Source organism: Nansenia antarctica (assembly GCF_963989245.1).
Source record: "Nansenia antarctica genome assembly, chromosome: 10".
Classification (NCBI taxonomy): Eukaryota; Metazoa; Chordata; class Actinopteri; order Argentiniformes; family Microstomatidae; genus Nansenia; species Nansenia antarctica.
In genome coordinates, this window is record NC_137680.1 from 36,229,241 (window position 1) to 36,240,947 (window position 11,707).

Below are 11,707 nucleotides of genomic sequence, written 5' to 3' on the forward strand. Positions count from 1 at the left end.
TTTTGCAGTTTTTCTGTGTAGGAAGCAGGCAAATTTTACAAGCAGCCAACTAGTGGTCGTTGTGTGTAAATAGCAGGTTAGCATTTTAAAAGGGCGAGGCGGCTCTTTTAGTAGGTAAAAAGGCACGGCTGTTCTAGTGTTAATGTTGTCTCTTCCTTGTTTTCAGGTTAGTCTGTGAGCGTGGGACTGGGGTGGATAAGGTTAGTCTGTGAGCGTGGGACTGGGGTGGATAAGGTTAGTCTGTGAGCGTGGGACTGGGGTGGATAAGGTTAGTCTGTGAGCGTGGGACTGGGGTGGATAAGCACATGTAGCATTCTACCATCACTGGTATCGGGGTTCTCAACAGACGCCAACCACCGAAGGGTTAATCAGACGATCAATGGTTGAAAAAAGCACTTTGGGGTTTCCTTTGTTTTTTGAAATAGGTTTGTCTAACTTCATTGCCATGTAAAGATCTGGTTTTTAAAAAAGTCAAGGTGTAGTTTAGACTTTTTCCATGTGTACCGGTACTCTGCTTTACTGCAGTTTCTTTTCAATTGGCAGAGTTCTTAATTTTTCCGTGGCGCTTTGCGTTTTGATGACACTTTTTGTGTCATCAATTAGATTAGATCATCATTGTGTGAATTTTCTGGTAATAATCTGCTATAATATCAAGGGTAGTTCTCAATTTATTGTTGAAGCTCTCTACTAAGTTATCAATGGATAACTAGATGGAGATAGATAGATAGATAGATAGATAGATAGATAGATAGATAGATGGAGGTCTTCAGTCTAAGACAGAAGACAGGGAGTGACTTCAACCATAAGGGTTAAGACAGAAGCATTGACTGTGTTTACATGCACACCATATTCTGATTCCGGTCAATATTCATATTCAGAATAAGGTCTGTTTACATACGCTGTAGCAACTGGAATATTCTGTTTACATGTTAATTGGCATATTCCCGTAGTTCGGTGGGACAATAGTTGTTACTATAGTAACGTTAGTGTTGGTAGCTTGTTACTATAGTAACTAGTGTTGTTCCGATACCATTTTTTGATCCCGATACCGATACCGATACCTGACCGTGCAGTACTTGCCGATACCGAGTACCGATCCGATACCACGGCGTTTGAAAAAACAAAACAAAAAAACATGTTTTTTGAGCCGCATACTCACCTCGATGTAAAATTATTGCTAACACTTAGTCTGGCACTGCTCAAAACCTTTGTAAAACAGGAAAAAATACCAGCAGAGAGTGAATGCTATAGAACTTTTTTTTATTGTCTACCTGGTATGGTGACAAGAAAATCAACCCCTTATAAAACCTGAAATGTGGCTCTCACAGATGCCAATCAGTGCAATATCCATTTAAGATATAAAACAGTCGTAGTAGTAGTGCAACAGCAAGTGAACATTTACAAACAAAATAACTTTAGTACGTAAAAAAAAAAAAAAAAAAAAAAAAAACATCGGATTTTTTTTGTTTGTTAGTACTCGCCGATACCGATACCAGCATTTTTGTGCGTATCGGTGGCCATGCCGATACTAGTATCGGTATCGGAACAACACTAATAGTAACGTTAGTGTTGGTAGCTTGTTACTATAGTAACGTTAGTGTTGGTAGCTTGGTTGTGGTGGTTGAGCGGGCGTTAACCCACAGCTAAGCTATAATGCTTGTTTCCAACATAGTCCTCTGTTATTGTGTTCTCCTACTTGCGCTTTTGAACAACAATTTAACTACAACACTCCTGCTGATCCACCTTGTCCTCAACATTGGAAGACAAGAACAAGAAAAAAATGTGAATTAGTGTATCTAGCTGTCCCTAGCAACAACACAACCCAGGAGTGTATCTAGCTGTCCCTAGCAACAACACAACCCAGGAGTGCATGCTCGAGGAGAATCGAGCATGCGCAGACGTAACTGAATATTCCGAAAAGGGTCATATTCCGATTAAGGTGTTTACATGTCACAATATTCCGATTCCATTCCATATGACAGGGGTCTTAATCAGAATATTGCAGAATCGGAATATGGCCTTAATCGGGTTCGGTACGTGTTTACATGACTCTTGCCCAAGCGGAATATTGAGCATATTCAGATTAATACAGGAATATGGTGTGCATGTAAACGCAGTCAGTGTGCGGGGTTACGTGTGCTGTTAACTGTTCTGTTGTTGTTGTTGTTGTTGTTTTCTTGACCTTGTCCTCCAGTCTGTCCATCAGCGGGGCTGACAGGTGTCCTGCTCTGGCCATCAGCGTGCCGACTGTTCTGGGATCAGCGATCTCGGTCCAGCGGAGCTCCAGCTGCTTCAGCACGGCGCTCGTCAGAGCCACCTCCTTCTGTCCTTTCCGCCCCGCCCCCCAGTCGGCCAGGAAGGCCAGCTGCTTGTAGGAGAGTCTGCGTACACGCCACAGTGCCTCCGTCTGGACAGAGCAGGTCACTGCGGCGCTGGGGGACACGCCCAGGGAAGAGAGCGCCCGCAGCACAGACACCAGGGTACCGTTCCACACGGACGAGACCTGGGAGACACACACACACACACACACACACACACACACACACCAGATATGAGTAGAGATAAGAGAGAGACACACACACACACACACGCACACACCAGATATGAGTAGAGATGACACACACACACACACACACACACACACACACACACACACCAGATATGAGTAGAGATAAGAGACACACGCACGCACGCACATACACACACACACACACGCACACACACACACACGCACGCACACGGACACACACACGCGCACACACACGCGCGCACACGCACACCAGTGTTTCCCCTAGGTTTGCTGCCTTGGGGGGGTGGCATGAACCGTGGCATGGACCCCCCCCCCCCCAGGGGGTAAGACCCTGCGACATACCAGCGTCATGTCCAGGGAGTGTACTAACACATTAAGGGTTAGGGTAAGTACATTAAGCCGCCTCACGCTAGAAACAGGAGATAGGCTCCTGCCCTATGGGCCGTTAGGCTCGAGAACCATCGGTTCTCAAGGCTACTTACTTACGTGGTCTTGACTACCTGTCCACTTTCTCACCTGGTTCTTGCTGTCTCTCTCTCTGGTGTGCCATCCTGCTCTCTATCCTTCTCTCCCTCTCTATCCTCCTTCTCTCCCTCTTTTGCAGTCAACGAAAAGGCAAACATAACAACCAGAGTATTTATAATCTAATAAGAGTGATAAATTGATCCATATCAATTCATAACATAATTATAATTGAATATTGGATTGCTGTGGGCAATGCAGTCAGATAATGTCATTTTGACTTTACTCTCTCATCTGAAAAAAAATTGTATGTCCAACTATAAAAAACAGACATTTCCAATGCTTCAATCCACTGTAATGTACTGTAATCACTATGGTATTACCATAAAGCCCAATTCTTGCAGAATAAGAAAGATAGTATATCTACTTTAAGTAAAATAATAAAGTGCATCCAGTTAGCTCTTTAGCTGGCATGTGTAGCAGACTAGCTCATCTAATCACCTCTGAGCTAGCTAGTTAGCTTGCTAGTTCTTTGACACTATTTTACACACCATGGAACTATAATCAGACACTTTCTAGTCACAATAATAACGACCAATTTGAACCAACTTGCTCTGTTAGAACACTCAGCAATTATATTTGCTAACGTTTCAACTTGCTTACTTTCCATTTGCAGATATCTCACCCTGCAAAAACTCTCTCGCGTCACGCGCACAATCTTGTACGCGACTGTGCGAGTGTGTCCAGCGCAAAGCGAAGTGTGGAGGTAGATCTGACTATGCGAGACTATTGGTACCAACATGGGCTTGCCACTCACCAGATTCGTGTTGGATGCGTTTAAAAAAAGCGGATATTTTAGCTTGTCAGATGTTTGGTGTCTACGTCCGTAATAATTCCTCTTTCTTGGGGGGGCGGGGGGTTCCGTTGGGGGGGCGGCCCCAAGGCAATGGTAGGGGAAACACTGCACACACACACACACGCACGCACACGCGGGTTTCCGTTAACCGGTAATTACCGGTCTTTGTCCGGTAAAATCTGTTGAAGTCCGACAAATTTAAACCTCTTCGGTCATAATGTCCGGTGAAAATAATTCCCTCTAAGCACAATTTGAATACAATTCGCTTAAGTTTAATTGTCACATTCTGATTCCTTCTATATTAAAAAAGACGAATATATAGGCTATATATTTCTTTTATTATTATATGATTTGATGCCGGCATGATGATGACTCCGCGAAACAGCGGTAATAGCCTGCCTAGCGGCAGGGTTGCCAGATGGCATTGACAATTTACAGCCTAACCAGTCTATTACCGCTAAACCCAGTAGCCCATTCGGCTAGAACCCGGCCCATCTGGCAACCCTGCGTAGCGGGCCACCATAATAATAATAATAACTTTTATTTGTATAGGCTAGCGCTTTTAACCTGCAAACGTTGCAGCTCAAAGTGCACCATAGCGAGCGAGAGGTAAACATGGCAAGACAAAGTAAGCTTAACAATTACTTCATGAAACCAAGCTACAATGAGTCTGAGGAGAAGTCTGACTCTAAAGAGATGGAGGCGGCTGACGCCGTAGTGGCTCCTCCAGCCAAAAAGTCTTGAGGGTTCCGAGTTGAATGGAAAGAAAATTTCCCCTGGCTGCGTTTAGATGGGGAAGGAAAAATGTTCTGCTCACCGTGTAAAAAATCGGGGAGGAATGACGGATTCACGAGAGGAGCAACGAATATGAGAATGTCGGCTCTCACTGATCAGTCGGTGCAGTGACCACATATCGGCGGTCAGTTTGAGGCAACAGCAAACCGCTATGAAAGGCCACTGTGAGCAGGCTAATGAAACGGCTAACAATAAGCTGCACTCTCAGCTACAAGTTGCATTTCACATGGCAAAAAATGGCATCGCATGTCATCAGTATGTGGGACTGACTGAGCTACTGAAAGCAGTTAAGGCTCCAGATTTTGTCTTGAGTGAGGGCATTTACCGCCACAGCGACTCCGTTGATGACATGGAAAGGGCACTGGAAGACGTTGTGATGGATCAGCTGGATGAAAAGCTAAAGGGGAGTGACTTCATTGGAATTATCATTGATGAGACAGTAAATATCACCGTGGACAAGAAGCTGATTATATACGTGAAGTTGGAAATAAAAGGAAGAGTTGAGACATGTTTTCTGGGCAATTATGATGTGCACTCCGGGACCGCACAGTGTATATTTGACAAAGTGGTGGAGGTGCTCCGCGAGAGAGGTGTGGAGCTGTCCCGTGTCATTGGCCTGGGCTCGGATGGGGCCAGTATAATGATGGGGAAGAGTGCTGGAGTTGGTGCTCTTCTGAAGAGAGAGAGTGCGTTTTCCATTCAGGTGCACTGTGGTGCCCACCGAGTTGCGCTGGCCGCGATGCTGCAAAGGCTGTTGACCAGGTAGGAGCCTACAAGCGCACAACTGCTTCTGTGTACTCCTTTTACAAGCACTCAGCCAGCAGGACCAATCGCCTCCGTCAGGTGACAGCAGCTCTCAACGACGAAAACATGACGAGCCTAAAGCAGCCGTGCGCTGTCCGCTGGCTATCCTTGCACAGGGCAGTGGAGGGTATCAAACGTAACTGGCCTGCTCTGGTGATGGAGCTAAATGAAGAGGCTGTGGGAGGAAATGCCCAAGCCCAAGGCCTCCTAGGTCAAATCCAGCCGTATAGCTTTATCGCCTGGACTCACGCACTGGCTGATGTGCTACCGGTGATGACCAAACTGAACTTGGTTTTCCAGAAAGACGACGTCAATCTGGCCATGATCCGACCAATGGTTCACGCATCCGTAGCGGCACTAACACAGCTACGAGATACCCCAGGCCCAGAAGAAGTTAAGTTCCAGGCGGACTGCCAAGACGGCCTGTACAATGATGTCAGAGTGACGTATGTAGGTGATCGGTCCGTTCAGGCGTTTAAAAATGCCTGAGCACGCTACATCCAGCATCTAGTAGATGCACTACACGAGCGATTCCCCGAAGATTCCCTAGATGTACTGAACAGCTTCGACATCCTTCTGAACCCCTCCCAATACCCACAGACGCAGGATGGTAAGTAGAAGCTAGGCCTATTTAATTAAGTTGGTTGCAAAATGCATAGTATAATTCTTTAAATAGGCCTATCCTTTTTGAATAACCTAAAATGCTTGTCTAAATTGCGAAATGTAGACTATGGCCGACGCCCATCATAGGCTAATAATAATTATCATCATCATAATAACTAGGGATGCACCGAACATTCGGCCACCGAATGTATTCGGCCGAATATCGCAAAATAAAGCACATTCGGTATTCGGCCGAATGTGTGAAAACACCGAATGTTTACCACCGAATAGTGGGCGTGTTTTGATGAAGTTCCAGCGCCATCTAGTGGCGAAGATAATACCTATACTGATCCGATCTGGATCTCTCATAAACTGAACACAGACATTTCATTGAGTTAGATTCGTTCATTATTATTTTTGTAGCAATGCATTTTTTCTCTACAGTGTGAACACGAAGTGCAATTTGTTGAAGATATTCAGTGATATAAATATATAGATATATAAATAAACAAAGGACACCTTTTACACCCATTAAGAGTGTTTACAGTGAGAGTGTGGGAGAGTTCTTAGATACTCATCTTTTTCGCAGCCATCTTTATTTTATTTATTGTGCTTTGTTGGTATAGACTGATGTCTGCTGGAATGTTCAATAAAAGTTATTTTTTTTCAATCTCAATTTCTTTCTTTGAGAAGCATGAATAAAAAGCAAAATGTATTTAGTTTATGCAATGATCAAATTAAAAACTGCCGATACACATTCGGTATTCGGTATTCGGCCAAGTGTTTCCTTAAATTCGGCTTCGGCCAAGAATTTTCATTTCGGTGCATCCCTAATAATAACAATAATAATTATTAGGCTATAATAACAACAATGATGAAAACAACAGGATAACATTTAAACCTTCCTACTTTTCAGTTAATCTGGCTGTTGATGTCATTTTGTCATAAAAAAAAATAGGCCATCACTGATTATCACTCATTATCACTCATTCCATCCCCTCAGCACTTGAAGAATATGCCGAACCGGCCATCCAGACCATCATTGGTCATTTTGGCCAAGAAATGACCAGCGATGATGACTCAGCACCAGCCACAGCCCCGGTCATCGATGCCACAAACGTGCAACAAGATGCCATCGGTGTCATGACAGCGCTTCGTGGTTATGGGGGCTTGCGTTTCTCAACAGCCTGCGAAGTCCTCATCCGAGACTTCAGCGAAATTTACCCAGAGTGGGCCACACTGGCCAAGATAGCCTGCTTGATTCCCGTCTCCAGTGTGCCTGCAGAGAGAGGATTCTCTCTGCAGAACCGAATTAAAACTGTGCACCGAAGTCGCCTTGGGGAGGGCAAGGTCACACGGCTAATGCGCATTGCAAGTTGCGGAGAGACACTTTGCACCTTTGATTTCAAGTCCGCAGCTGCACGCTTCAATGCTGCCAAAAAGCGACGTAATAAGTAGCTGAATGATATGAGCAGCCATTGTTATTTTATTTATTTTTTTCAGAGTTTTTACTCTAGGCTATTTTATTTAAGGCTATCCCCTATCTGAGAAAGGGCATAGGCTACTATAGGCCTATTAACATCGAACGGAAATTAGCCTATGCGCATTGCAAGTTCATTTAAAGCCTATTTATTTTCAAAGAGTTTTATTCTATTTTATTTTATCTGATAAAAGGCATATGAACGGAAATTAGGCTAGCCTATGTGTCACGCCAGAAGCCTACATGTAACCTCTTGCACTTTTCAATAAAATGTTATAAATCTAGACATTGTGGTATTTCTTTATATACGTATCCCAGCCTGCCTATCAATTGTTTCTCAATAAACAGTTATGTTCTCCTCATTGTCATACTCCCGAGTCCGATTAAGTATGATTTGACAGGCAGCTAAACTAAATGCCTTCCCAACCAGCGAGACCTCGTTATAGAAATTACGTTGTTTTATTGATAAAAAAGGGTAAAACTGGAAAGAGAAAATAGAAAACTCACATTAATCCCAAACAATTTAACAGACTTCAGTTAACGTAATGTGGAGTCCGTTCATTGATCGATGCAGTCTGTTCAGTTCCCAGTGTGGCGCGCGTTCAGCGCTGGACATATGGCATAGCACATGCGAATCATGAAAGCCTATATTATTATATTTATTATATAGCTCGCATCTAATCGTATCGGATGAGAAATAGACATTAAACGGCATATATAGGCCAGGGTTTTCGTTAGAAAAAATTGCCGCCGGACATCGTGTCCGGGAAGATTTCGATTTACCGGACAAACGTGAGATATTCCGGTCATCAAAAATATAAAATATAATATTAAAAAATATATATATATATTCATAGCGGTTTGCTGTTGCCTCAAACTGACCGCCGATATGTGCTCACTGCACCGCCTGTGATCAGTGAGAGCCGACATTCTCATATTCGTTTCTCCTCTCGTGAATCCGTTATTCCTCCCCGATTTTTTGCACGGTGAGCAGAACATTTTTCCTTCCTCATCTAAACGCAGCCAGGGGAAAGTTTCTTTCCATTCAACTCTGAACTCTGGGTTGCCAGATGGGCCGGGTTACCGCCGAATGGGCTACTAGGTTTAAGCGGTAATAGACTGGTTAGGCTGTAATCCCATCTGGCATCAATCCCATGTGGCACCTGACTATTACCGCTGTTTCGCATAGGCCCGCCTACACATTAGGAGTCATCATCATGCCAGTGTCAAATCATATCATAATAAAAGAAATACATAGCCTATATATTCGTCTTTTTTAAAATAGAAGGAATCAGAATGTGAACTTTAGCGAATTGTATTCAAATTGTGCTTAGAGGGAATTATTTTCACCGGACAATATGTCCGACGACTTTTCAATTTGTCGGACTTCAACAAATTTTACCGGACAAAGACCGGTAATTACCGGTTAACGGAAACCCTGATATAGGCTACACAACAGTAACCACCGCGACAAACAGCTATATTATATTTTAATATGATGACCGGTATATCTCACGTTTGTCCGGTAAATTGAAATCTTCCCGGACACGTTGACCGGCACAAATTTTTTCTAACGGAAACCCTGACGCACACGCACACGCGCACACACACACACACACACACACACACACACACACACACACACACATGAGTAGAGATAAGACACACACACACAGTTGACACATGAGAGAACGTATCTGAAACATGTCCCCCCATCACAGACCTCTCTTCACCCCCCCCCGCCCACGTACCTGTGCAGTGACCGTGTTCAGCATGTCTTGTAGCCTGGGATCCTTCAACAACTCTGACTGGTTAACTCTAGCCCCGCCTTTCTCACCCCCCCGGGCCAATCGGACCAGGTTCACCAGACTCATAGCAGCCTGGTTGGCGTTCCCCCCCTGATTGGCCCATGCCAGCAGGATATCCTGCGGAGAGATGGCCTTCTCTACCAGCGCGTCCAGCTGGGTGCGTTTGGGGAGCAGGGTCTCCACCTCTTTGGCCACCACAGTCCGACCCTCGCACAGCGGCCTCCCCAAAGGCCGCAGCCAGGCCTGAGCCCACAGTGGCTCTGCAGGCCCAGCCAGAGGGGCAGGCGGGTGGGCTGCCAGGGCTGTGGCCTGGGGGGAGGCCCTGGGGAGGAGACGGACACATCGGCCCAGCAGACGGCTGGTCATGGAGGAACAGAAAGAGTAGCCAGATACCAAAGAGACACCCCACTCACAATGCAGCTACTGGAGTCACCATCACTCCTACACCTGCCAAAGAGAAAGAAAGATCAAATAAGAGTCCTGAGTGCAAACTCCAGTGCTCCAGAGCCTCATTATTATTACAAAGTGAAATCCTGACAGAGAGAAATAGAGAGAGGGGGGGTGATGGATGAGAGAGAGAGAGAGAGAGAGAGAGAGAGAGAGAGAGAGAGAGAGAGAGAGGAGAGAGAGAGAGTGAAACAGAGAAACAGAGAGAGAGAAAATGCGACAGGAGAGTAACAACATGCATTCTGCGTCTCAGTAACATAGTAAAGGCATCTAGCCTTTGATAACAACTACAACGTCTTATTATTCTGTTGTCAACTAAATCTGGTAGGCTATATGACTAGCTAGCTATCAGCCCATTCTTGGTGTGATACTGTATTGACTGTATATATGACTGTTTAGTCATATAGTGGCTTACACACCTGCAAAGACATGCGTGATAGCTTCCTTTACACAAAGACTAATACTAAAGCGATACCAACAATCATCACGAGGACGTCGGTGGACGGACGCAGCCAGGATATGGATGTTTCTGGGTGAGCTACTTGACTGAGCCACACCGGCTGATTCTGACCTTGCCAAGCAGCAAGGTGCTGCCGTATTACTATAAAACTACACAGATTAGATGTTATTTTATATCCATTATAAATGTGTCGGTAGTGGACAAAGAAGCCAAAAACAAAAAAGGCACAGATTCACGTAGCGGTTTAGATCTTTATATGTTTTGATCTTACCTTGCTGGTTAAATGGGCAGCGCCATTCACATGGAGCTGACAGCTACGGTCGCAGGAAGTTGACGTAGTGCAACTTGTGTCATGTGATGTTCGGACAACGCTGTGGTTGGTCCGCCTTACGGAGATAGGAGGGAGTAATTTACCACTATTTTGTATGCATATTTTGGGATAGAAATACAATATGTATGATATTTAACAGTAACCAATGGAAGCATATGAAGACAGAGATAGAGATAATCTCGGTTTTTCAATGATCAACTCATTCTTCAAGTTAGTCTGTTAGACCTTTACGAAATTCCGGGGTGTAGGCGCAAGGTCGATGCAGATAAAAATCACACACGACACTGCCGAGACACACACATGCACTTGCACTGAAAATCCAACAAAATGTACACGGTACATGCATATGACGCGAGAGCGATACGTTACGACAATTTTGCAATTGTAACGGAGGTGGTGACACTACCAATCCGCTGGGCTGATCACTGGTTTATAGAATGAAACGTCCTATCCCTGGTCAGATTCGGACAAGTATCCCTCGCTGTGATTCGGAGGGGACTATTACCTACAAGTAAGTTGCTGCAGAAGACAGGTGTAGGTTCAATGTTCCTTTAGGACATTCGGACACTCGGATGTGAAGCAGGCAGCCTGGGTATGTTGTTTAAGTCCCGCGTTGGTTTTCCCACTGCTCCAGTCAAGGCCCCATAGCTCAGTGGTTAGAGCACTGGTCTTGTAAACCAGGGGTCGCGAGTTCAATTCTCGCTGGGGCCTTCACAATGGTTATATATTTTAGACTTAATCAATATATTATCTTGGTTTGTTATCAAATCTGCTCCCTAGTCAGATGTATCTTGCATTGAGGAACAAATGTGAAAAGGTGATATTAAATCATAATTTATAAAGTCTCTACATCAACCAATGCACAACACATGAAACAGAAGTGCTTTAATCAGGTCAATCACCGTTATATGAATTTATTACAACTTACTAACATACTGACTGCAAAAAGACTCAGTATTGTTTTTAAACATATTTTAATCCATCAATGAGGAAAAGAAAATGTTTCCTAAAGAAATGGTAGAGGTTTGCCGTATGGGCTATTTTGGCTTGCATTTTATTCACAAGACTTATGTGATTAAATGTAATTATCCTGATTCCCACAGAAGGCCTCAGAGGAGCTTTGGTTGTCGG

General features: G+C 44.4%; 1 protein-coding gene across 2 annotated transcripts in view; it reads right to left on the bottom strand.

The window, feature by feature from the left end:
* The window catches only part of tbrg4 (transforming growth factor beta regulator 4), a 40,935-nt gene extending 30,381 nt beyond the window's left edge, over positions 1–10,554 (bottom strand). Inside the window, exons 1-3 of one of the 2 annotated variants that reach the window (XM_080541297.1) lie at positions 10,517–10,554; positions 9,282–9,785; positions 2,183–2,503 (exon numbers count right to left, since the gene is read on the bottom strand). In XM_080541297.1, coding sequence (XP_080397423.1) covers positions 2,183–2,503; positions 9,282–9,704 — 744 coding nt within the window. In that variant the 5' untranslated portion in view covers positions 9,705–9,785; positions 10,517–10,554. The remainder of the gene's footprint in view (positions 1–2,182; positions 2,504–9,281; positions 9,786–10,516) is intronic. The other variant, XM_080541298.1, reaches the window with a different exon arrangement.
* Positions 10,555–11,707: the final 1,153 nt, after the last annotated feature.